This window comes from Mandrillus leucophaeus, unplaced genomic scaffold (genome assembly GCF_000951045.1).
Source record: "Mandrillus leucophaeus isolate KB7577 unplaced genomic scaffold, Mleu.le_1.0 Scaffold165, whole genome shotgun sequence".
Lineage (NCBI taxonomy): Eukaryota > Metazoa > Chordata > Mammalia > Primates > Cercopithecidae > Mandrillus > Mandrillus leucophaeus.
In genome coordinates this window covers 2,534,543-2,561,893 of record NW_012101643.1, presented here as the reverse complement: position 1 = coordinate 2,561,893, position 27,351 = coordinate 2,534,543, and the positions used below count along the sequence as shown (strand labels likewise).

General features: G+C 43.7%; 1 protein-coding gene across 1 annotated transcript in view; it reads left to right on the top strand.

Moving 5' to 3' along the window:
• Window positions 1–27,351, top strand: part of ACTN2 (actinin, alpha 2) — a 55,059-nt gene that overhangs the window by 19,690 nt on the left and 8,018 nt on the right. The window contains exons 7-17 of the mRNA XM_011976377.1: window positions 2,867–2,948; window positions 6,121–6,206; window positions 8,830–8,922; window positions 11,036–11,266; window positions 13,801–13,948; window positions 15,542–15,692; window positions 19,303–19,411; window positions 20,766–20,906; window positions 23,063–23,245; window positions 25,534–25,668; window positions 26,589–26,768. Of these exons, the coding sequence (XP_011831767.1) occupies window positions 2,867–2,948; window positions 6,121–6,206; window positions 8,830–8,922; window positions 11,036–11,266; window positions 13,801–13,948; window positions 15,542–15,692; window positions 19,303–19,411; window positions 20,766–20,906; window positions 23,063–23,245; window positions 25,534–25,668; window positions 26,589–26,768 (1,539 nt within the window). The remainder of the gene's footprint in view (window positions 1–2,866; window positions 2,949–6,120; window positions 6,207–8,829; window positions 8,923–11,035; window positions 11,267–13,800; window positions 13,949–15,541; window positions 15,693–19,302; window positions 19,412–20,765; window positions 20,907–23,062; window positions 23,246–25,533; window positions 25,669–26,588; window positions 26,769–27,351) is intronic.

The window sequence follows — 27,351 nt, the reverse complement described above, 5'->3', positions numbered from 1 at the left end:
TAAAACAACCTTTAGTTAAAAACTTTTTTTTTTTCAGAGTTTTACCATGTTGACCAGGATGGTCTCTATCTCCTGACCTCGTGATCCGCCCACCTCAACCTCCCAAAGGTGCTGGGATTACAGGTGTGAGCCACTGTGCCCAGCCCGTCTAAGCCTTTTTAAAGTCAAATTCCCTTGACTTTCTCTGGAGGATTTAGTTGTAGACATATTTATTCAGAATTGATTAACTCATCTGTCACACAAGGTCTACTTCATAACTATCTTGTTATTGATAGAAAATATCATTTGTAGCCTTGCAAAAGAAGTTTTTGGGGCAGGCTTTTTTTTTTTTTTTTTTGAGTTTTGCTTTTTTTCAGAAAATTTAACTTAGAAAACTGCAATTTTCCCTTTAAGGTAAAGGTTTAGTGTGTTTAAGTCTCAGAATGGTATTCAAATTCTTTCTTTAAAAGTAGTTTTAAGGCCGAGTGTGGTGGCTCACACCTGTAGTTCCAGCACTTTGGGAAGTCGAGGCAGGAGGCTCACTTGAGCCCAGGAGTGTGAGGCTGCAGTGGACTGTGATCACACCACTGCCCTCCAGCCTGGACCACAGAGTGACACACCAACTCCCAAACAAAAACTTAGTTTTAAAATGTAACCCATGATGGAAAAAGAAATCAAGGTCCCTTCTGAATCTTGTGGATGCTCTGTGCTGCCTTAGAGATTATGGTGCGTAAGGCAGCACAGAGAAGCCACAAGATTCACTAAGGCAGCACAGGGTGGTGAAACCCTGTCTCTTCTAAAAATACAAAAGTTAGCTGGGCGTGGTGGCAGGCACCTGTAATCCCAGCTACTCAGGAGGCTGAGGCAGGAGAATGGCTTGAACCCGGGAGATGGAGGTTGCCGTGAGCTGAGATGGCACCACTGCACTCCAGCCTGGGCGACAGAGTGAGACTCAGTCTCAAAAACAAAAAAGAAAAGAAGAATGGTGTGTAAAGACTTAAGGGTAAAAGCAAGGCCCACCCTTACTACACATTTCTGCAGTAGCCTCTACACATTTCCTGCTGGGTGCTGGTGTGCCGAGCTCGCCGTTCACCTGCTGTTGCTGTGTTTGGGCGTGGACTCCAGCCCTGTTGCATGCTGACCTCACTCGTGTGGCATGGATGGTCGTAAGAAGAGTGTCCTGGCTTCTACCACCTTTTTAGTTATCCACTGCTTGCCTCCTGCCCCCAGCCTGCCTCCATGGCATACAGGGTAGCATGTGAAGAGTTTACTGGCATCCTAAAGGTTGAGAATGAAATATTTTAAGGTAGCCCATGAAAATGGAACTTTTTCCCAGCTTTTCAATGGATGTATTTTCTTACCCCTGAATTACTTTGAAATGATCCAAGCATATAGACAGTGTACATTTCTTTTCAATTAATCTCATTTGCAAAATGAGGGGATTGTACTGCATAGACCCAGTTTCATTAGCAGTTTATTATGGTCAGTTTGTATTACAAATTGTTAGTAGATCTGTAGTTATTGGTCATCTAAGAAAGTAGAAAAATACTTACATAATACAATAGCAACTAATACTTCTATAGCACCAGAGCAGGCACTGTTATAAACAAATAAACATACATGTATATTCACACATGCATATATGCATATAGATGAAATCCCACATACACATTTAATCTTCGCAACGCACAGTAACCCTATAAAGTAGGTACTACTATTATCCTAGTTTTACAGATGAAGAAAGTGGGAAGTCAGTAATCTACCAGAGGTCACATGGCCAATAGCTGAGGTAGGAAATAAATACTTAGTTGGCACATTTTATCATTTAAATTTACACTCTAAATGAGATAGCTTTCACAAAGTCTCAGGTGATAAGCTTTGTTAAAACAACCTTTAGTTAAAAACTTTTTTTTTTTTTTTTTTTTTTCACTGAATTCACTGTATACTCTGTGAGGCCAGAAAGCTGTCTTTGGTTTCTTCATTGAGCACTGTGAATATGTTTGAAACCTGCACTTTTTCAGTGTTTCGCTGTATAAAAATAATGGTGCTCGTTGGAAAACATTGTGGTTTCTAAAATATTGAAATGACTTTGTTATTAAAATTCATTAAAGTCATCCGCAGACTAGCACTACATTTCATTTTGATTTTTCTATCTTACCTCCATCTCTTCTGAAATTCTTAATGGTTAATTTCTCTAGTGGATCAAAATAAGAAATGTTGCATCTTCTTTGTTTTCACTATTTTAGTTATATACTCTGGTTCAGTTTATTTTTGCTATGTTACATATATTTAACTAGTTTTTACGGTGGAAGGTAAATGTCATCTTAAGAACAAAATTTTTTTCATGAATTCACTTAATGATTTTAAGGTTGTGTCATTTTTTCTTGCTTTAACATGAGTTTTGCCCTTTGTAACACTAGTAACACTCTTGAGCCAGCTAAAAGGTTTAGCTAGCAACGTTTTTCTTTCATCTCTTTACCCCTCAGGTTTCCAATATTTAAAATCATGGTGTTGGTTCTCCGAGATCCCTTTCCAAGTCTGGAAAATGCATGTTTCATGATTTAGAATGATTTAAATGTTATTTCTAGGCATGAAGATCAGTGCTGATGGATTCAGTGTGTCCTTTCTTGTCAAGGCATTTGTTCTCTTAAACCCTTTGTTTACACTTTATGATTGAAGCATGCATGGATTTTGCGGTTTCTGTCATTTTCGATGTTTCTCTAAATGTTTGAAGTAATTGGGAAAAGATGAAAAAGCAAGTTATACTATTGCGATTGTGTGCGGGTGGGAAGGTGTCCGTCCTAAAGTGAGGTATGTAAAAAACATTCTCCGTAAGTCCTGTTTCAAAATACGTTTTAAAAATCTCATTGTCTTGGTTTTCCTGCAGGATGACCCCATAGGAAATATTAACCTGGCCATGGAAGTCGCTGAGAAGCACCTGGATATTCCTAAAATGCTGGATGCTGAAGGTGAGATGAAAACTGTGTTTGCTGAGTTAGAGAAAATTTGAAGGCTACAAATGTTATGGCTACACATTGGGACCTTACAAAATTTCGTAGCTAAGTTACATCCTAAGTGCTTTGGATTCCTAACAAGTTTCTGTCACTGGCCACATGAGTAGTAGAGATTTTCATGTGTAGCCTGTTCATAAATTTTTTTTTTTTTTAATTGTATCCTCCAACAAGCCAGCAACATTACAGCAAAAGGATTTGGTAAAAAGTTCAGCTTTGGCTAAGAAACAAGATGCTTTTATTTACAATTAAAACATTTCCTGTATTTTTTTTTTCAACATCATAATGTTTTCTCCCTAACCACGTAGAGACAAGTGTAGCAAATAAATCCCTTTGTGACATACTTAAGAGAAAAAAATTCCTTCCAGCCAGAAGTTAGAGAATTGAAATGTAGAATATGGAGCATTCAGCCATCAGTGTGCCATCCAAACATTCACATATTGTTTTTAATTCATCTAAATTTAATTTATTTAGAGCTGAAATAATTTCCACGTATTTTGCACTTCAGTATCACTCATTCTGGGGACTTGCTTCAAATACTTTTTTGCCCCTTTTATATGGTGAATTTGTGTGAGTTGTACCGACAGCAGACCATTGAAAGCACAGATCTGTGGACACCATTCATTCATTTTATTTATTCATGATTCATTTACCACTCAACAGACTTTTACTGAGCACTTACCATGAACAGGACCCTCAGCTGGGTACTGCAGGAGCTGATGAGATGTATAAGATATATACCCTGCCCTCAAGAAGCTTATATTCATATATTACTTTGTTATTGTAAATATTATTATTCCCTAATGGTCTGTTACTTCCACTAATTAACGATGTTGGGGAAAACTAAGGAAATTGATTACAGTCAGTTGTCAATCTTCCATTCCTCCTTGCTTTTGGTAATTGTATTATGGCCTTTGTAACAAATGACTGCAAAGTGGGCAGCCTAAACAGCAGAAATTTCTCTCACAGCTCTGGAGGCTGTGTCTGAAATCAGGGAGTAGGCAGCACCCTAAGCCTCCAGGGGAGGATTCTTCCTTGCCTCTTCCAGCTTCTAGAAGCCCCAGACATTCTTTGGAGTGTGGCAGCATCAGTCCAATCCCTGCCTCTGTCTTCACACGGCCTTTTCCCCTCTGTGAATGTTTTCTTTTCTTTCTTTCTTTTTTTTTTTTTTTTTGAGACAGAGTCTCACTCTCACCCGGGCTGGAGTGCAGTAGTGGAATCTCGGCTCACTGCAGCCTCTGTCTCCCAGGTTCAGGAGATTCTCCTGCCTCAGCCTCCTAAGTAGCTGGGATTACAGGCATGTGCCACCACGCCCAGCTAATTTTTGTTTTTTTAGTAGAGACAGGGTTTCACCGTGTTGGCCAGGCTGGTCTCAAACTCCTGACCTCAGGTGATCCACCTGCTTCGGCCTCCCAGAGTGCACGGATTACAGGCGTGAACCACCATGCCTGACCTGTGAATATTTTCTTACAAGGATATCAGTCATATTGCATTAAGGGCCCATCCTACTCCAGCATGACCACATCCTCACTTGATTATATCTGCAAAGATCTAACTTCCAAATAAGCTTACATTCACAGGGGTGCTGGAAGTTAAGACTTCAGTGTATCTTTTTAGGAAATGCAGTTCAACCCAAAACAGCAATCTTTCAATTAGAACTCTGGTTTTGCTCATTAATTAATCATTTTAATCAAACATCTGTATTATCGGGTATGGTTTCTCTAAAAGTCTTTAGAGGGACAAAGTCTATAAAACACTGAAGTAGAAACGTAGGAAATTTCCTTTCCTCTTTTTCCATCTGTCCTAAGCTAAGTTCGTATTTGTATCGTCTTTCTTTTGACCTTTTCATACGATAAATAACTATCTTGAGTTTTCCCACTTGGGTTAATAGCCAGGGTACTAAAGACAGGAGAAAACACACAACGCTTAGTAAATTTTCCAGTGTCTTCATGCCTCCCTAATATCCTAAGCTGGAGGTGAGTTTCCTGTTCAAACACTCTTGTAGAATTATTGGCAGGATCATCATCGATGTTACTCTGGCGCTACTAATATTCTCTTCTCAGTTCTTTGGTTTTTCCTTAGTCTCTGAGTCCTGGTCTGGGCAGATGTCCATTCTGCTCATCCTTCCAGGCAGATGGGGTGTGTGAGCACTGTGTTCATTTCCTCCTCCTAATCTTCCATGCGTTTCTTCATCTTTCCCTTTAAATGGTTCAGAAGAATGCTCACACACTGTTTTATTATCTTTGCAGAATAATTGCTCAAAAGAATCTCCCGGCAAACAGTTCTGAACTTGGTCACCTTGCATGTAGAGCGTGCGTTGGCATCACTGCCTAACAGATTTAGCCACGCATTCCCTGTTGTACGTTTGCAGCCTGCATTTGGACTTCCCATCACCACAGCATTCTATCAGCAGTTTAAAATTTCTGCTGCTCTTTGATGGGAATGTCAGATCCAGGTCCCCTCAGATCATGAGTGCCTTTTGGTAAATCCTTGCCTTCCCGCCTGCTGCCATGGACCTTAATTCCTGTCATTCGTGTTGGTCTTGAACCCAAGTGGGGATTTTAAAGTGGCTCATTGGCCCACTCACCCATGAACTGTTACTTGTAGCAAAAACTGGTGAAACTCTTCCTAAACTTATCTACTGTGCTTTGAAAAGGTTGTAAAAATTGTTTATTTCCCTCCACAAATCTTTGTTTGAGGTGCAGACTAGGTTTAGATCTGTGGGTATATTTGTTCCGTGAGAACCTGCAGAAGGGATCTTGTGGACCCCTGGGCCCTCCGTGTGTAGTAATAGAAAGTCCTGGTGAGTGTGCTGGTGTGTGCGCTCTGTTCAATTCCGAGGGCCTAATTCTGTCCATGGATGTGCCTTTCTTGCTAGGTTAGGGCTCTTCTGGGTTAGCCTTGCTGTTCTGTTTGGCAATTCCTTTATTTCCCTTGACTATTCTCAAAAGTACACAGAGAGTAATCACTTTGCAGGTGTGACTTCTTTGATTTCAGCCAAAATTTTAACAACATAAGTGTATGGGGGCGAGGAGGGAGATTCCTGATTCCAGCACCTCTGAGGAAGCGCTTAACAGAAGCCTGCTGGTATTAGAACATCCACGCAGTTAACCTTCTTTTCTCCACACAGATTTAGTATACACTGCCAGACCTGATGAAAGAGCCATAATGACTTATGTTTCCTGTTACTATCATGCTTTTGCTGGTGCACAGAAGGTGAGGATGTAAACCATGAGTCACTGCTCACCCTTCACCTTCTGTGTCTTAATTTTTTTTCAATTGTTTTCCTCTTTTTCCCCTGCCCTCTCCTCAGAGTAAGGAGACTGTCTGGTTCTGAGGAGGCAGTTGTTTGTCTTTTTTAGTCTAGCTTTCTTTGAAACTGACTTTCTGTTCATGCAGTGGTATGCTGTTCATGTTTGTTTTCCGGAAGATTCCATAGTTACACAACCCCACATCCTTTCTGTTCATAGTCTCTGCGAACCCAGTGACTAGGTTTCACCATAGGGAATTATCAGGTATCTTTTTAACTTCACTCTGACCCATTGACTGACCCAAGTTCATGAACAAGTTTAAAAAGCAGCTTACCAAAAAATGGTGTTGCCAAGATGGAGGAAGAAAGGATGTAGGTTTTCATGGTTCTGTTTTCTGTCTTCCTTTTGGCTGTTTCAGCAACTAGTAGAAATAGTAGTGAGTCATAATAAGGACAAGCCATGTAGACCCTTCTCTTTAGATATTTTGTTATTCTTGGTGATTTCTATAAGCGGTATGGTAAGTATGTATAGAAGTTATTAAAAGAGCTGCCCTCTCTAGTGAATTTCATCCTCACGCAAGGCACTTTACAGAGTAGAAATCCCCCACAGTTGTTTGGGTGGGGAAGGGGAAGTGGGAAGACAGCCCAGTGCAGCGCTGTGAATATTCCCCGCATCTTGCAAAGTGACTTGCGTTCCCCAGAGCAGACGGGCCAGGTGCCCTGATGTGGTCGGAGGCCCAGAGTCACGAGAAAGGGGTAACAAGTTCTGATCTGCAACAGACCAGGTTTCCACGTGAAACCATTGAATCCACCTTTAAAAGCCCATCAAGGGGTGGGGGAGAAAACAAGCCCTCAGTTTGATCCTTAAAAAACATGCTGGCTCAAACCATCCTGTTCACGAATCATTTCGATACAATACGGCCTTCCTGAGGTTCAGGACCACGGGCCGCAAAACACAGAAAATTGGTCAGTGTAAACCAATTTGTTCTTCCCTCTGTTCTCCCTGGTTTCTCTCCTTCGTCTGTGTGTGTGTGTGTGTGTGTGTGTGTGTGTGCGCGCGCGCGTCCTGTGTTATTTTCTCCCCCTTCAGACATCGTGAACACCCCTAAACCCGATGAAAGAGCCATCATGACGTACGTCTCTTGCTTCTACCACGCTTTTGCGGGCGCGGAGCAGGTACTCAACACTTGTCCGTCCGGGCTATTGTGTTACTCTCTGTTGGTTTTAGTTGTGTGTGCATACTTGAGTGTGTGTTTGTGCGCTTCACATCTTACCTTGGAATCTTTCTGAGTGTTTTCTAATAACCTCATATGGCAAGTTCTAAACTGTGAAAACTTTTTTTTTAACAGCTTTAACTTTAGACAGTTCCTGAAATGTTTTTATGTGTTTTACTTTTAATATATTTCCTTTATTTCATTAGTAAGTTGTGGAAAGTATTTGTGCTTTAGAAAAAAAAAAAAAGCCATGAAAATTGAGCCACATGCATTGGTTGGTAAAAGGGAAATGTGACAAGGAGAAATGAATGCCGTTCCAACCCAGCCTTGTTCTCTGCTTAGAAATTGCCTTCACAGTTCCATGATTTGGTCTAACATCCTTCAAGACTAATCTTATTTTAAGTGAAGTAGTGGAAGGGATAACAGAGTTGGAACCTCAAAACGTTTTACATTTCTCGAGACAAATAGCCCAAGGGACCTTGAGGAAGAATGGCCCTCAGCTTTCTGCATATTCACCTGTTTCTGTTTCTGTTCCTCTCCTTGGAGGATCTTGATAGACTGCAGTGGGCGGAGTATGCATTATTTCAGTGACGACTTGTGAACCCCATCACTGGGAAAGGATGCTAGCAGGCTGGTGAGGGCTTTAGGGGAAAGGCCTGGGGACAGACTGCGGACCCAGAAGCCGGATAGGCAAGTTTCTCTTGTTCCATCAGACAATTATGGTTCAAGGCACTTTGCCACTCCTGCCCCAAGTTCCTTTCCAGGAAAGATGATAGAGAATTGTGTATTACCTCAATGACTTCTCATCTAGGTTAGACAAAGTCTTAAAGCACACTCAGCTCTGTGGAAGGATCCCCTCCAGAAAGTTCTACATATTCATATCAGGAGATGAGGAGGTCTTCAGTGCATTCAAGTGCAATGGTATATCTGGATTTTCCTGACCCAGTTATTTTTTTGCCTTGATTTCCAAAGGCTAATGTTATTCAGGGAGTCTCCATCCTATCGTCATGAGATCAGTGGAGAGTTCAGGTGGACATTCAGGGACCCAAGATCTTGGTTTCCTGGACCCAAATATTTCTGTGACTAACTTGCTGGATGTTTACCGAGTTTGTGTTTTAGACTAATGCTCTCTCCCTGTTATTCCCTACAGTCTAATCAGCCTGCCGTGTAAGTCTGTGTGAAAACTGTAACAAAGGTGTGAAATGATTCATAGTACACAAAAGCCATGCCTTCAGTCTGACCGCACCCTAACCTAGATTCTGCACCATCTACAGCACGCCACCCGCCTTGTCCCCTCTCATCACCCCCTCGTTCCATGCTGTGTGTGCACACTCCCATCGACAGAGCCGTCCTGTTTACCTATTGTGTTTTACAGGCTGAGACAGCGGCTAACAGGATATGTAAGGTTCTTGCTGTGAATCAAGAGAATGAGAGGCTGATGGAAGAATATGAGAGGCTAGCGAGTGAGGTAAAGGAAACTGGTGACCTGCAGTTCTGTCCATCCTCACGCAGGGGCTGAGGCACAGAGGGTGAAAACAGAGGGTGAAAAAATACTCCATGGGGGTATATATATATATATATATATTTTTTTTTTTTTTGCATTTTTCATCTCAGATAGGGCGATAGCTGGAAAATACACCTGATGTCCGAGGTTGTTCCTATTGTCGTAACCTAACTTTTGGCAAAAACATAATCCCCAATGGTCTTTCCAATGATCCCAAAGCAGAAAGGTGTAGTTTGCATGTCTGAAGATAGGAGAATGCCATTCTCTGCTCAGCTCTGCACCCCCGGGGTTGGACACCCCTAGACGACCTTGCGTTACTTGTTTCTTTTTTTTTTTTTTTTTTTCCTGTTCACTGGCTACCAACGTCACGTAGGATGCACTCCATCTGCAAAAGCCTCACTCCACACACGGACCCAGTGTCAAAGGAACTGTGCCAGCCTGGTGTGCGGAGCTGGCTCGGGCTTGTGTGTCTGTGTAAATATCCAGAGGAAATCTGGGGAAGACACAATTCTCCCTGCAGGATATTTGAGCATGAGTTTCTGTGGTGCCTTTCCAGAGCTCTTCAGCCAGACTCTTGGTTAGGACAGCACTTTCCAGGTTGTTTTTCTTTGTGTTCTTGTTATAGCATACGTAGCAACTACACAGTGGCCTCTCTGCATCTGCACTGTTTCCCCAAATACAAGCATGGGCTGCGTGAGGCCCCCAGCCGTCTCCTCTCTAAATTGGACTCATGTACAGTGACACATACTTGAGACCAAACAATTTTTGCCCTGCCTTTTTTTTTGTTTTTTGTTTTTTTCTGAGACAGAGTCTTGCTTTCTGGCCCAGGCTGGAGTGCAGTGGGGCAATCCTGGCTCACTGCAAACTCCACCTTCCCAGGTTCAAGCAATTGTCCTGCCTCAGCCTCCCAAGTAGCTGGGATTACAGGCATGCACCACCACACCCAGCTAATTTTGTATTTTTAGTAGAGACGGGGTTTCATCATGTTAGCCAGGCTGGTCTCGAACTCCTGACCTCAGGTGATCTGCCCGCCTTGGCCTCCCAAAGTGCTGGGATTATAGGCATGAGCCACTGTACCTGGCCTGCTTTTTAATTTAGCTGATATTTGGTCTTTATTGGTAAAAGCATCAGGACACTTAGAATAAATCTTCCAATAAATAGTAGTGTAACTTAATGATACTGAGTTCATATTTTCATACTGCTGCTGTAGAAAAATTCAACTTGATGGCATTGTTGAATGGCAGTGACAGGGTTGCCAGACATGAAGCATGGCCAGTACTGAAGGCCAGAGGATCCTTAGGAATTCAGTCCTCCCTTTTCTTACTGGGTCCTTCATTTATCCTCCTAAAACCCTTCGACTCTAGGTATATCACCATTTAAACTATGTTTCATTCTAATCTGCTGTCATTTTCCAAGTGCTCAGTAGGCATAGGTGTAAATAATGGAGTTTTCAGCAAGTCATTTCTAAGACCTAGGTAGTAATTCAGGAGGTGTGTGCATATTTTATCCTTAGGAATTCACTACCACGTTCACTTCTATCATGCAGATTTACTTAAAAGCTAGACGTTAAAATACACTTTGGCCTTGAGTTAGACGGAGCCTTACAATACCATTGTGTAGTAAGTAATCTAATTAGATTTCAGCTGACTTTTTAAAAACACATTTTAAGTGAAATCCAGTTCTTTGCTGAATTTATTACACTACAATTCTGCCATGTCAAGTATTTTGGGGTTGTTTGGTTTTGTTTTTTTTTTTTTAATTTGAAAGCTCCATCCAGCATTTGTCTGCTAATGTCTGGTCCCTGAGTTTCTTGTAAACGTCACATTCTTGTAAGACACGACTTGACGTGCTCACTTTAAGTTTTCGACCTGTGTTTGATATCGTTGGGGTGATCACTAGTGGCCGTGGGTGGACACTGAACATTTCATTCATGCCTCTGTGCATAGAGGTACCACATTTCAGTGATTTTAGGAACATTAGATTCATCCATTACAATTATTGGATGCCTCATTTTTTTTTTAACTGGGGAAGGGGGTTTGCTGGTGTCTTCAGCAGTATTTTTGTGTTTGGGGAGCAGCTTTTGGAATGGATTCGTCGCACGATCCCCTGGCTGGAGAACCGGACTCCTGAGAAGACGATGCAGGCCATGCAGAAGAAGCTGGAGGACTTCCGGGATTACCGCCGGAAGCACAAACCACCCAAGGTGCAGGAGAAATGCCAGCTGGAGATCAATTTCAACACATTGCAGACCAAGCTGCGGATCAGCAACCGGCCTGCCTTCATGCCCTCCGAGGGCAAGATGGTGTCGGTGAGTAGCGAGCCTCCCAAAGTGCTGGGGTGACAGGCGTGAGCCACTGCGCCCCGCCCCCACTCACTCACTCCTTTTACCCTTCGACTTGCACTCAGCTGGCTTCTGTCCCTGCTTCCACCAAGAAGGTTCTTGTCAAAGTCAATGGCATTCATGTTGTCAAAGCAAGTTGTTTTTATTTTTATCTTTTTGAGACAGAGTCTCATTTTGTTGCCCAGGCTGGAGTGCAGTGGCGCGATCTCAGCTTACTGCAACCTCTGCCTCCCAAGTTCAAGCAATTCTCCTGCCTCAGCCTCCCAAGTAGCTGGGATAACTGGCGCCCACCACCACGGCTGGCTAATTTTTGTATTTTTAGTAGAGATGGGGTTTCACCATATGGGCCAGGCTGGTCTCGAACTCCTGACCTTGTGATCTGCCCACCTCGGCCTCCCAAAGTGCTGGGATCATTTGTATTTTTATATTCTCAGTTTCTTTGACCCAGCTGCCCATTTCCCCTTTCTTGAAGTTCTTTCCACTTTGGTCCTCCTGTTTCTTCCTCCTTCACCAGCAAGGCCTTCTCCATCTCTGCTCAAGGCCTTGCCTCCTCCCTCTACCTATAGATGCTAGTGATTCTCTGGCTTGGTGCTGAGCCGTCTTCATCTTTATACCCTCCAGGTGATCTCATCCAGGCCCATGGCTTGTTTTTTCTTTTTCCTTTTTTTTTTAAAACATGGTCATGCTCCGTCATCCAGATTGGAGTGCAGTGGTACAATCACAGCTCACTGCAACCTTAATCTCTTGGGCTCAAGCGATCCTCCCACCCCAACATCCTGAGTAGCTGGGACTACACGCGCGTACCACCAGGCCTGGCTAATTATTTCTTTGTAGAGATGGGGTCTCGCTGTGTTGCCAGGGCTGGCCTCAAACTCCTGGGCTCAAGCGATCCTCCCACCTCAGCCTCCCAAAGTGCTGGGATTTTAGGCATGAGCAAGCATGCCTGGGCAGGCCCATGGTTTTCATTGCCAGCTAAATGCCAATACCTCTCAAATTTTACATTTCCAGCTCTGACTTTTCCCCAAGTTCCAGGCCAATATATCCACCTGGATATATTATAGCATATTAAATCAAACATATCCAAAAGAGTTCCTCCCAGTTTCCTCGATCCTAGTAAATTCTGTCACTGTTCTCTAAGTTGCTAACCCCCAAACCCAGGTTTCATCCTTGATTCTTCCCTTTCTGTCACTTTCTTACATCCGGTTCTTCAGCCAGTCCCATTGGCTCTTCTTCCAGAATACATCTTAAGTGAATGTTCTTAATCCCCTTCTCTTTACCTCCACAGCCACTGGCCTATGCTAAACCACCATTCTCCCTCCTTGGACCCTGCAAGTAACTCCTGACTGGTTCTTTTTCTTTTGCCTCTTAAAATTCATCCCCCATACATCAGCCTCTGTCATCTTTTAACAATATGAATCAGATCTTATCTCCTTTCTTCCCAAAACTCTCCAGTGACTCCCCAAAGGATTTAGAGTAAAATCCAGGTTCATTATCCTGGCCTATGAGGGTCTGCATGATTGCCAAACGCATCTCTCACTCTGCCCTGACTCACTCCACCGCTGCCACGCCACCCTGCCTGCCATCCTTCCCGCACGCAGAGCACATGCCCTCTCGGGCATTCGAGTTTTTTCCCTTGCCCAGGAGCCCTTGTTTCCTACTTCGTCACATCACTGGCTTTTTCTGTCATTGAGGACTCAGTTCAGATGCCCCCTTCTCAGAGGGGTCTTCTCTAAGTAACCTGCCACAGGGACCACCCTGACAAGCAGGGCTGGCAGTATTCCTTGACCGTGCTTTTTTTTCCCTTACAGCATTTCGTTTATCACTTTCCGAAATGGAATTGCTTAAGTACTTAATGATTGACTCTCTCCCCACCCCACCATGGAAGCTGCATGGGAATGGGGAACTTTAGAGGTGTTGTTTACCCTTACAGAGTTTCTCACTAGTGCCTGCTACATGCTAGATGCCCAGAAATTAGTGGTTGATGGCTGGGTGGCTGGACAGTTCACCCCAGTCACTGAATAAGAGTTGTTTTGGAAGCCGGGTGTAGTGGCACATGCCTGTAATCCTGGCTATGGGGGAGGCCGAGGTGGAAGGATTGCCAGAGCCTAAGACTTAAAGAACAGCAACATAGCGAGACTCCACCTCTTAAAAAATAAAAATAATCATAATAAAAGAGTTTTGAATTGAGCCATCCTGAGGCTTTATCTTCTTGTAGCCAGAAATTGTCAGCCCTCTGCGTCTTTGTCCACATCTGGAGAAGTGTCAAGATAACTGATAACAACTATGTTCATCTTAAAAGATCCCAGTGAATTATAATTAAGACATTTGGAAGCCAAATAATTGAATGGTTATTGGGGTGAGGGGTAAGGAAGGAAAAGAAAACAGAAGGAAAACACCATCAATCATGTAGTGGAGGAGATTTATAGAAGAAGCCTTAGAGTTCAGAATGTAACGAAGGTGCCTGTTACACATTCGCTTCCCTTGGCTTCCAACCGTCCCAGGATATTGCTGGTGCCTGGCAGAGGCTGGAGCAGGCTGAGAAGGGTTACGAGGAGTGGTTGCTCAATGAGATTCGGAGACTGGAGCGCTTGGAACACCTGGCTGAGAAGTTCAGGCAAAAGGCCTCAACCCACGAGACTTGGGCTTATGGTAAGTAGACAGGAGTCAGATTGGATTTTGAAAAACCAGAGTTGAGCCATGCTCAACACATCAGAGCCATGATGTGCCCTTACTAACTATGCCTAATGTCTGTGACACTAAAGGTAGGTGTCATCACCTTTCTCTGCTCCTGTCTCAGTGCCAAATTTAAGAGGTAGGCATGAAAATTTAGTTTCTAATCAAGCAGATAATCTATTTCTTTCCAAAATGGCACCTAAAATGTGTCCTTTACATACCTGCCTACATAAGGCCTGGCCTCCTTCCATGTTTTCTGTTTGATTCCACAAGTATCCATTCATTCCCTAACTGGTGGTCAGATAGCCCTGGGCCAGCCACTAGCTTCTGCCAGTAGAATGTATATTAAATGCCATAAAGCAACGTAATATCCCATGTAGAAAATCTGGGAGAAAGGATGCAAGATATCATCTATAGTCTAACTTGCTTATTTCACTTGCATTCATCTACTTTTTTCAGGCCTTACACACATGCTGGTCTCCGTAGCCATAAGAATACCGCCCTTTTTTTTTTTTTTTTTTTTTTTTTCTCCTGTCTCTCGGTCTATATATTCCTTTCCAAGGCAGGAGTATAAAGCATTTTTCCCATCACATAATAATCTGTTTTGAGATTTGGGAGATTTTTCCTCATTATATGGTTTTTGCTTTTATTGTTGCTTGATTTTTAATATTTCATAGACAGGTAGTTACAAGCAAGGAAGCTGGAGCCAGGCGGGTTGGAGGCATGGCTCTGATGCATAGCAGCTGTGTGCCCCGGATGACTTCTTAATCTCGCAGGGCCTCAGTGTCCTCTTCGAAATGGGAATCACAGTAATACCTCCCTCATAGGGTTTCTATGAAGATTTAATGAGTTCGTATTTAGAAAGCATTTAGAGTAGCGTCTAGTACACAGTAAGTGGTGCATCGTCATCATTAAATATATGAACATTTGCTTTCCACTTCCAATTTCATAGAGTTCTTAAAGGTTGTTAGCCAGGGGATAAATGTGGATCCAGTCATGATCACAGCAGTTGCTGGATTTGAGAAATATTTATATGGGAAAATATTAGTGGAGGGTCAGGGAGGAAAATTTCTAATATTTATTATCAGGAAAAGAAAGCACAGACTCCATTTAAGCACACACAGTATAGCTTTCAAATGAAAGGAACTAGGATGGGGTGGAACTCATGGGTAGACAAGTTGAGCACAAGGGTTTTATCTAAGCATCCCCAGTAGCTCTTGGGAGTGAATAATGACTAACTTAACTGAGGATCATGCAGGAAAATCAGATACTTGTGACTTAGAATGATGATGACTACAAATTTGCTTTTTTTCTTAAAATGCCCTCAGCACGCTCTCCTTCCCCCTTTATTTGGAGACACTAGCTTTCAAAACTGAGAGGGACTGGGGCATCCTTAGCAGGTAGCAGCCTAAATTCCATCACAACCCTGGCCTGCGTCTTCAGTCCTGCCCCCTCTCTGTCCCCTTCTCTTGGTTCTTTGGAATCTCGACGCTCCCTGAGAACGTGGCTGGCCCGAGGAAGCCGGTGTGCCCTCAGCATATTCATACTTTCTTGCTACCACCTTTGCAGGCAAAGAGCAGATCTTGCTGCAGAAGGATTACGAGTCGGCATCGCTGACAGAGGTGCGGGCTCTGCTGCGGAAGCACGAGGCGTTCGAGAGCGACCTGGCAGCGCACCAGGACCGCGTGGAGCAGATCGCAGCCATCGCGCAGGAGCTCAAGTACGTGCAGATGCCGTCCGTCCTCCCGGGAGCCCCGGGGATTCCACAGAGAGGGGAGAGGAAGGCCTGCCTTTCCTTTCCTGACTAAACGCAGAGGGAACCAGGCTGGAGGCACTCTGTGCAGGGACTCTCCTTGTTTAAATGTAGAAACAGATTTTGGTTCTTAGCTTGTGGTAGAATCCTATGTCCTCCCATCCAGCGGCACCCCTGCCCCCAGCACAAGCAGCTCCGCTTCCAGGAAGATGAGAAATAAGTCTGGAACGTTGGGGCCCAGAAAGCTATGGGAAGGCGGCCTCACCCAGGCCAGGTGCAAGAGGCGGAATACAGCCTGTCCTGAAATCAACATAAAACGAACACAAAACAGAGGGCACTGGCCGGGCGCGGTGGCTCACGCCTGTAATCCCAGCACTTTGGGAGGCCGAGGCGGGCGCGTCACGAGGTCAGGAGATCAAAACCATCCTGGCTAACACGGTGAAACCCCATCTCTACTAAAAATACAAAAAAATTAGCCGGGCGTGGTGGCGGCGCCTGTAGTCCCAGCTACTCGGGAGGCTGAGGCAGGAGAATGGCGGGAACCCGGGAGGCGGAGCTTGCAGTGAGCCGAGATCGCGCCACTGCACTCCAGCCTGGGCGACAGAGCGAGACTCCGTCTCAAAAAACAAAAAACAAAACCGAGGGCACTGCCGCACATGTGCAGAAGAGACGTCAGGGCCCCACTTTGCTTTATCATCCCATAAGTGCTGTTTCACTTTCATGCGTTTGGTTTTATAAGAAGAACTAACACGACAATTGAGCCTAGGCTGGATTTAGCATGGAGTGAGTGTTCTCAGTTCCCACTTTGTGTAGTGTGAGCCTTGGGGCGCCGCTGCCCTCGGGGAGAGGAGCCTCCATGCCATGTTTCCGAGCTTTCTTCAGGTCCTTTTCCCTTGTAATAAAGACGACATTTTATTCCCTACTACTTTCCCCACCATTATGATCACTGATACATCTGTAGAGTGTTTAGAGCCAGTCACATAATGATAACTTCAAAAATTAAATAATAAAAATTTATTTCAGTATATTACGTTTTAAAACTGCAATGTTCCTCACTTTTGACTAGAAAAAATTAGCAGATGGGGCCTTTTAAAAGAGATCCTGTGTTTCAGTCTTGCCCATATAAACTCTTACTTTTTTGTGATCTTTATATCCACTTCATGCACTATATTCATAGCCTGTAGATGGTCTTATTTCCCATGCTTCTTGAACATTGGCTTTTTCATTGCTCAGTAACAGGTACAAGTGAAATAAAGGGATGAAAAGGAACTCAAGCTCTTTAGTGCTCCATAATAGCTTCCATGAGCAATTTGGAATGGCTTTAAGTGTTGCCCATAAAATTTAAGTAATAATTGTATATTATTATTATTCCTGCCATCCCCAGTGCCTCTGTCTTCACACAGGTTAGAGATTAACCACACATAGAACTCAAGTATGTGCTCATCTTATTGTTATTAACATCCTTTTCCATTTTTACCTGTCCTTCAATAATAAATCAAACTTTTTGTGCTGTTCTCAAAGTACACAAACAATAGTTATGCATAGTTATGCAAACCCTAACTCCTTGAAAGCACGTATGTATAGAACCATTGCTTATGAATTAGAGGAAGAGAGAGAGACTCTGCCCTAAAAGTAACTCTGGATGGGTGAGCATTGTTGTCTCCGTCATGAAACAAGAGAAAGATTCCTACGTTTTTGTTTCTGGAGAAGTCTTTCTTCTCTTTAATGTCTGAAAATCCATAGCCTTCTCATTTTATATTCAGGGTTGTGCAAACTGCTGGTGTGTTTTGGTTGGTTTTGTTTTTTTGGTTATAACAAGTAAGACAAGAATCTTAGTCGACCTTGGTCTAGTGAGGAGTATTTGTATGTAGAAAGCTGCTGCTGTTTGCTCTTGAGAACTGGACAAGCTTTAATCAGGTGATAGGGAGCTTCTTTTCCACTGGAAAAATACTCAGATAGTAACCATGTGCATCCCCTTTATTCAGTAACAGAAACAAAAACATTCAGTAAGCACAAATTAGTGTTATTCAAAGGATAAAAAGCAGTGAACAACCACTGCCTTAATTTAAGGTTAAAAAAGAAGTAAACGAACTTAAACTTTAAGGAAATGGATTTGGTAGGGTAGAAGGGGACTTTTCAAAAGTTGTCTAATCCTGGACTGTTTTTGAAGAAGCCTCCCAAAGATGTCTTTAAACTTCCATAGTTCTTGATTTATATCTGAATGAAAAAGATGATTAAGTTTTGTACAGGATTCAAACTTGTTATCTCTGGAGGTACTGGGTTAAGCTTCTAGTTAAGAATTTGCTTTAGGTTGAATGCAGTAGCTCATACCCATAATCCCTGTACTTTGGGAGGCTGAGGAGGGAGGACTGCTTGGGGCCAGGAGTTTGAGGCCAGGAGTTCGAGACCAGCCTGGAAACACAGCAAGACTCCATCTCTAAAAATTTTTTTAAAAGAGCCGGGTGTAGTGGCACATGCCTGTAGTCCCAGCTACTTGGGAGGCTAAGACAGGGGGATCACTTGAGCCTAAGAGTCTTAGGCTGTAGTAATATATGATCATCCCGCTGCACTCCAGCTTGGGTGACAAAGCAAGACGCTGTCTCTTAAAAAAAAAAAAAAAAAAAAAAAAATTGCTTCAATAGTGTGTGCACAGAAAGATCCCAGGTAGAATGCATAGATGGATCTGGCAAGGAAAAGTAAGGATTTAGTGAGAAATCATTTTGCTCTTGCTTGTCACACTAGTGGCGTTAGATAAGTTAGAACCTCTCTGTCTCTAAGTGGAAGGGCTCAGTTCGGCCCCATTTCAGAAATCCCTCTATGCTAGATAAAGTCATGGCGCAGTTCTGGACCTGATACTCTACCCAGTGGTGAGGCCAAGTGCCCTTTTAGGGAAGCCAAGGACACAATGTGGCGCAGGCTGACTCCTCCCTCCCAAGTCACTGTGGCTGCATCCTGGCCTACGGGACTGTCTTCCAGGTCAGACGGTGACATCTTCTAACCTTCACCCACAGGGACGTTGCCACTTAGAAATAATGCTGTCTGGGGGCCTCTCCAAGAAAAGGAAGGGAAAATAAATGGAGCCTGCGGGATTAAGAAGACAGCGGTTCTCTCTGTTTAGAAATCTGTTGGCCAGCGAAAGTTTTATGAATTCTTCTTGTAATTTATCTGAGAAGAGTGATGTTTACAGTGATGACAGTTAACAGAACCCTGAAATACCATCCCAGTTCTCTATGAGATTTTTATATTTTATTATTTTTTTATTTGTATAAATGTTGGGGGGATAGAAGTGCAGTTTTGCTACATGTGGCCAAGTCAGGGTTTTTAGGGTAGCCATCACCCAAATAACATACATCGTATGAAATTACACTAAGTAATTTTTCATCATCCGCCTACCCTCCCACCCCCTCACCCTTCTGAGCCTCCACTGTCTATCAGCCCGCACTCTATGTCCATGTGGATACATTTCAGATGTTTTTGTTTGTTTTTAAACTTCCCTGTTGTTTTTCTTTTTTAGCCCATGTTCATTTTCTCTCATCATCTGGAAAAGTTAATCTTTATTTATTTTCACTTTTAATAGTGAACTGGACTATCACGACGCTGTCAATGTCAACGATCGGTGCCAGAAAATTTGTGACCAGTGGGACCGACTGGGAACACTTACTCAGAAGAGGAGAGAAGCCCTAGAGGTGAAGTCTTGAAGCCACTTGTTGACACGAAATCTTTTAATAGAAGCTCTTTAATGAAATCACTGGTATTCGTCGTCCGTTTCTCTGTGGCATGAAACAGGTTGTCTAGTGAAAGGAACCTCTAAAGAAAACATGAAAAGGGAAGAAAGAGGGAAATGGGAAGTTGGGAGCTTTGTGCTGTAATTTGTCCAGACAGCAGCGAAGTATATTTTTCAGTTTAAAAAAATCCAGGGGCGATGAGATTACTGCATAAATCTACTTTGTATCGGGCAGTGACAGTACATTTCCAAAAGTCCTTCTGCCTGAGTAAATTGAGCTGTGAGTGAGTCAGGAAATCAGAGATGTGCAAAGGGAAGATGGAACCAAATGTTGAAGTGAGTAAACTGATGGGAAACAGAATTGGGATGAATTTGGCCCCATCTAAGTGTAAGACACAGTGGGTAGCTGGTGTGGAACTGCCCCTCATTGTCTTTAACCATGGAAGACATCTCCCGCGTGAAGGAAATAAGCAGTTTACCAGTTCCCTGAGTCTTCTCTCCTTGACTCTGATGACACTTTTGAGATAACGCAATATTAAGCTCCCCAAATGCCAAATGGCTGTGACATATCTGCTTAAAGAAAGAGATGTCGAGAGAGAGAGAAAAGACCAGACATGTCACAGAGACAGCGCAAAATGTTTTAGAACAGGAGGGGAAAAATGAACCTCATTATGGAAGGCTGAAAGCTATGGAGATGCGTTCCCCTTCTGCCCCCGCTTGTCTGCCGTGGGAAACAAGTGCAGGATCATCCTGTTGCTTGAGACCTTGTGCCTTCATATGCCCAGAAAGGCAAGAGCTGATCTGTGTTAAATCCTGACTGAGGATTTGAGAACATGAATTCTCAAATTCCCTTCTGTGGTCCCTTCTCTCTCCACTAGGCAGGTGACTTTGGGAAGGGCACACTTCTCTGCACGTGTTGACTCTAAAACGTGGAAGATGCCCTGCATTTTCTGTTAATCTGGCACAGTTAGGGAATCAGGTCCTCTTACAAAGTCCTTTTTTAGCTGAAAGCAAGTTAGAGTAGGCCGTATGTGGAGTCTCAGTTTTCAGAAAAGTAGCATGTAGTGAAGTACTTTAGACACTTTACAAATGAGGCTGCTCTGGATGATATTAAATCCTTCTTTGATTCAGAAGGCACCTCAGAGACCTGCAGGGCTCAGCCTAATCGTTTGAGCATCAGGTAATCTTGTGTAGACACATGCTAATATGCTTAGCAGAATGTCAGAGAATAGTCTGTTGTTAGGGAATGCATACTTACACTTTCAGTGAATTTATTCATTAGTCTATGATAATGCTTGCATCTCTTTATTCTTCAGAGAATGGAGAAATTGCTAGAAACCATTGATCAGCTTCACCTGGAGTTTGCCAAGAGGGCTGCTCCTTTCAACAATTGGATGGAGGGCGCTATGGAGGATCTGCAAGATATGTTCATTGTCCACAGCATTGAGGAGATTCAGGTAATGGAACCCCAGCTGTGTATGCCCTGTGCGTTAGAAGTGAGTTATCATTTAAACTTAGAGTTCTGTTATTTGGTTTCTCATTTTCTTTCTTTAAAAAAAAAATTAACAAATGTGGCTAGAAAGCCCAAATTACCCTTGAACCTTAGCTTAAAAATGTTTACTACTCTGTGTTGCAAACCCGTTAACATCAATCAAGTAATGGTGAATATGTCTCAAAAGCTCTGTTCTTTAAAAAAGAATACTGAGGCTGGGCACAGTGGCTCATGCTTGTAATTCCAGCACTTGGGGAGGCCGAGGCGGGTGGATTGCTTGAGCTCAGGAGTTCGAGACCAGCTTGGCCAATGTGGCAAAACCCCGTCTCTACAAAAAAATTAGCCAGGTGTGGTGGCGCATGCCTGGAGTCCCAGCTACCAGGGAGGCTGAGGTGGGAGGATCGCTTGAGCCTGGGAGGCAGAGGTTGCAGTGAGCCGAGATCGCGCCCCTAGACTCCAGCCTGGGTGACAGAGTGAGACCCTGTCTCAAGAACAACAACAGCAACAACAAATGCTGAATCATTGAGCAAAATAAACGTGCACTTGGAGTTACTCTTGAAAAAGTTCTAAGTGTACTAGCTGCTGAGTTAACTGCTTTGCAGATGTGTGCATATTACTGTTTATTTGGATCAACAGAGTGGGTGGCAGATTGTAAACTATAAGAAGCCACAGATCAGCACCTACCTTTTGCCTACCACCAGTCCAAAATGTTCTGCGTATAGTTTTTTCTGGAACTTCAGAACCATAAACAAAGCTTCTAAGTGGTGATGTTAGGGAGGAAAGTTAATCGCAGTTAGCCAGGACATAATTTATTTAGAGAATTTGTACAGTGAATTTGATGTATAATAGAATAAAAAGAGAAAATACTTTTTTTACTTTTTTTTTTTCTATAAAATAGATACGTCATCAAAAAGAATCCAAGTAGAAAGGAAATCCTGAAGGTTGGCATTTGAAACCACACCTCCCTACCAGGAGCCGTCTAGAAGGGTTTACGCCTGCATGTCAGGGGAAGGAAAGTGCTTCCATGAACATTGGAGTTGCCTTTTGAAAGAGGCTCTGATGGTGTTTCCTGCATGCACTGTTAAGCACAGGCCGACAGTCTAAAATCGTTTATTTGTGGAATAAGTGAGACCTCTAAGCACGCCTTGGAAGTCACCCTCTGTCAAAACTCTGTTGGCAGCTGATCTGTTGCTGCACCTAAAGAGAACAGTAGCTTCACACTCATAGGTGCTCCAGGAGGCAGTGAGGTCTTTGAGCAGCTGAATTTGCAGGGCTGCTCATATTCGGGTCAAAGAATAGGTTTGATAAATGGCTCCTGAGAGCGGTTTCTGGGAAGAGTTAGTTTCTGTGGCCTTTTCTTTTTGAGGAGTAGGGATGTACTTCCTGGTTTTCTTTAGGGATAATAGTAGCAAATGTCAGATGCTTTTGTAGGACTACAAAGGTAACACTGGCCATTAGAAAGGGCATCTAAGGGCTGAGCGTGGTGGCTCACACCTGTAATCCCAACACTTTGGGAGGCCCAGGCGGGGAGGATCACTTGAGACCAGGAGTTTGAGACCAACCTGGGCGACATAATGAGACCCCGTGTCCACAAAAAATAAAAATAAAAAAATTAGCCAGGCATGGTGATGTATACCAGCTACTCAGGAGACTGAGGCAGGAGGATTACTTGAGCCCAAGTGTTGAAGGCTACAGGGAGCCATGATTGCGCCACTGCACTCCAGCCTGAGTGACCTAGCGAGACCCTGTCTCAAAAAAAAAAAAAGGAAGTGCCGCTAAGTTAAGTTCTGCTCGTCAGCAGAAAATAAGAAAGACCTAAACAATAGCTGGTGATCGAAAACAGTGAAAGGAAAACTGATTAAAAAAAAAAAAGATTTTTAAAAGACTCTGGGTGAGTAGCCATCAATCAAATTAATAGTCATCGTGATACCCTTTTTCCATTTTCCAGGAACTTGGCTTCTGCGTACCTGAAGAGTTTTTTCTAAAGCATTCAGAATGTGTTTTTCTCCAGAGGGTCTTGCAATTAACAAGGCATTTACTTGTGTGCAGAAAGGAATATCGAAGCCTATGAAATTAACACTCAAGCCACACCGTTTTTCTCCTCTTGTGTCTCGGGTGTAGAGTTTGATCACTGCGCATGAGCAGTTCAAGGCCACGCTGCCCGAGGCGGACGGAGAGCGGCAGTCCATCATGGCCATCCAGAACGAGGTGGAGAAGGTGATTCAGAGCTACAGTATCAGAATCAGCTCCAGCAACCCGTACAGCACTGTCACCATGGATGAGCTCCGGACCAAGTGGGACAAGGTGGGTGGCTGAGGGCCTGGTGTGGGACCAGGGGGCATTCTCGAAGCTGAAGTTGAAGGAGGAAGTTAACGCCTCGGGGACTTAGGGTGACAGCCTCATTTTGCGTCACGATCAGGATTTTCCTTTATCCCAGATTTCACAGGCAAAATGTGATAAACTCTTAAGGACCCTGCAGCAGCTTCTGCAGTTTGTGGGGAAAGAAAGCAGAGATTATTTTACTTAAGGAACATCTTACAAATGTTGACGCAGCCGCTATAGGTTATGACCCTAATGCCATAAAGGAAATGGTTTTTAAAGCCCCAATTGGAAATTTGGTTCAAAACTTGCTTACAAGTACTTTATAGTACTTTTTAAAAGAATTTTTAGAATATGATATAGACATGTCCCAGATGTGTGTGAATTTTAAATGCAGAAAAATTGCTTAGAAAATTACATCTTGGCAATGAAAGTATTCATACTAACTTGCTGCCTTTTAAATTTGGGGCAGCTATCGACAAATGTAATTATGGTCCAAATGGGATAATTTGAGCCTTTTTGCCTCATTTTTAAGATTGAGACATTTCTTTTCATGGTTGAAATTATAGCACAGTCAGTCATCTCAGTATGCCAATCATAGTTTTTGAGGAATAAGTCCACCACATTGGTCTGAAGTGGCTTTTACTATAAAAACACACATGCAGCAAGATAGTTACAAACAGTGCAAAAGACAAAAACAGGTATGAGGAAGAGGAGAGTATTCCATCTGAGAGACAGTGGTTAATTAGCGCATCTGAGCTTTAAATTTAGCTCTGGTCTTCCTAACAAACACCCAAAAACAGAAAGGAAGCAAACTGAGTTAAGTAGTTTTTGTAGGGGGGAAAAAAAGGAAATATATCATTTTTTAGTTTTCATTTTTATTATGTTCATTTTTTTGAGACAGAGTCTCACTCTGTCGCCCAGGCTAGAATGCAGAGGTACAATCTCAGCTCATTGCTGAGTTCTGCCTCCTGGGTTCAAGCAATTTTCCTGTCTCAGCCTCTCTAGTAACTGGGATTACAGGCACCCGCCACCATGCCTGGCTAATTTTTTATATTTTTGATAGAGATGGAGTTTCACTATGCTGGCCAGGCTGGTCTCAAACTCCTGACCTTAGGTGATCCACCTGCCTTGGCCTCCCAAAGTGCTGGGATTACGGATGTGAGCCACCACGCCTGGGTAGAAATATATCATTTTTTAAAGTGAGACAAACTTTTCTCCCATCAGTAAGTTATAAAGCAAATGGATTTTTGTTTAAAAAGAAAAGACAATAATAATGCTTTTAGTAGCAGTTTTGCAGATGACACAAAGAAAGATTTTTGAAGTAGCTTTTTTCTTTTCCATTTATTGAAAGATAATGGAGGCATAGCATTAAAATGTAACTCACAAATGGAACAGAAAGGAAGCAGACCAGGTGTATACTCTTCTGTGGGCCAGCATGGTATAAGAATCGAACTCATGAACCCAGTGCGGGCTCTTCACATTTTGGTGTCATGAACTCCTCTGGCAGTCTGGGGAAGCCTGTGGATTCCTCTGATAATAATGTTTGTAAATTTATAAAAATATTTAATATTACAAAGGAAACAAATTATATTGAAATGTAGTTATTCAAATATCTCTAAAGTTATTGTAATGTATGTGCTTCTTTATGAACACATTTAAAACCAAGATCTAACAGCAGGTCTAATAATTTTGGAGTAGTGCAGAGTGTACGTGATATTTATTGCAAGAGGTAGGCATAACTGTAACGTTAGTATAGAATGTCTGTGATTTCTTTTGTGATAAGATCACAGGGACTGCTAAATACTGCTGCAGATTTGCTGTCCACATCATTCATAAACAAAGAGAGTGTTAAATTTTAATCTGTGATGGTGAATATAGACATGTCAGTGTTCCCTTCATCCAAGTTCACAAATCCTCTGTACTCTGGACCTGGCCCTGACTTGGTTGGGCAGCAGGCCGAGAGCCTCTGGCTGGAGGGGAATGGTCGCTGCTCCTACTGCAGGCTGTTAAATACCCTCCACCTCATCCTGTCTTTCAGCAGGCACTTGGTGGCACTAGATGGCAGTCAAAGCTAAATCAAGCTCATCCTCTAGTCCCTTGAGTAGGGACTCCTCCTCCCTATCCTCCCTCTTCCTTCTTCCCACACCCTCCTCCGTTCCTTTCTCCTTCTCCATTCCCACCCCAACCCCTTGAACTATTCCCACATTCTGTGGTCGTTCCTGTGAGACCACAGCTGGCCTCTAACCCTTGTTGTCCTTGGGCCCTGACAGGTGAAGCAACTCGTGCCCATCCGCGATCAGTCCCTGCAGGAGGAGCTGGCTCGCCAGCATGCTAACGAGCGTCTGAGGCGCCAGTTTGCTGCACAAGCCAATGCCATTGGGCCCTGGATCCAGAACAAGATGGAGGTAAGCCACGCCCTCCCAGGCGCTGTTCACAAGCCCTGCGATAAGTCCCTTAGCCACGCAGCAGTGACACCGCACATGCTGTGGTTTCCAGCCACCCACTCAGTCAGGTGGGAGCACCGTTCTGTTATCACCCCAGGTTTATCTTTCAGCCCCTGGCTGTTGGGGACAGTGTGCAGACCGGGGCACAATACCGAATGCAGGAAGCGGGCACTCAAGGAAGGAGAGTGGGGTCTTGCTAGGTTCTGTTTATTCTCTCACTAAAAACGGTGACAGGGCTTTTTCTCAGTTTTTGGCCTTCGCAGGGCCTAGACTTCAAACCGTCTATCCCTACAAGGAGGACACGTGAAGGCCCACAAATGCTTTGCATTTTCAGAACATTTGAGGGACAGTGGTCTTTAAATAACACTGTTGTCCTTTGATCATCAAGAACAGCCAGGAGACATTTATTGACCCACGTATTTCTTGCCCCACCACTCTTTTGGTGTTAAAATATTGACTTTTTTCTTTAAGGGGAGACCATTTAAAAATATAAGAAATTCTGATGGAGGAAGCATCTTGTAGGTCTTAAATCTGTCCGGCAGCTCCACCCATGCAGCCCACCCCCAGCCTCCTCCAGAGCAGGGCGGCTCTGCCCAACGGCATTTCCCCCCCGTGGCAAGAAGCCGACAGGACTCAGCTCTAACCCCTCTTGCCTCTCTGTTTTGGATCTTGGTTGACTTTTTTCCCATTCTCTAGACAGACTAGAACTAGACCTTGTTTTGTTCTATGATGCTCATTGAGAAAAGTGAGCCGCGTGACACCGGCCGCTGCCTGACGCTGGCCCAGCACCCGATGCAGGGTCTGGAACGGCGCCTCGCACCGAGCTCCCTTAGAGGGCACTTCACTTTGTTTCTGTCTGCTTGCTCACTCGCCTCCCTCAGGAGATTGCCCGGAGCTCCATCCAGATCACAGGAGCCCTGGAGGACCAGATGAATCAGCTGAAGCAGTATGAGCACAACATCATCAATTACAAGAACAACATCGACAAGCTGGAGGGAGACCATCAGCTCATCCAGGAGGCCCTTGTCTTTGACAACAAGCACACGAACTACACGATGGAGGTACGGCAGCCAGGCATGCCTGCGCCGCTCGCTTCTCACGGGGACCCCGCCACCTCCCCAGGAGGTCCTTTCTTCATGCACTTGTCCTTCTTTGTTCCTGCTAAGACCTACAAGTATGAAAGTTAGGGATCTTTAAGCCTTTCCAGCCACTATTTGTGGAAGTGCTTCGTGAGCTATTTCAAGAACTATATGATATTCCCGACAGTGACATTATCATTATTATTATCACCACCATAAATTCGCTACACTTCTTCAAGGTGAGTGCCAGAAGCTGGACTGTTGCATTTCCACCAGTTAGGCCCAAACTGATCTCTCTGGGAGCCTGGAGGTATAACTTAGGGCTCATCCTACTACTTGGTAAATGGGAAAATATTTTTAGTGACAAGAGTATATCCTACAGAGTGTCCGCTGCCTCCGTTAGAACCCTAGTGATAGAGCATATCCTACAGAGTGCCTTCTGTCACCATTAGAACCCTGGTGATAAGAGTATATCCTACAGAGTGCCTTCTGCCACTGTTAGAACCCTGGTGATAAGAGTATATCCTACAGAGTGTCCGCTGCCACCGTTAGAACCCTGGTGACA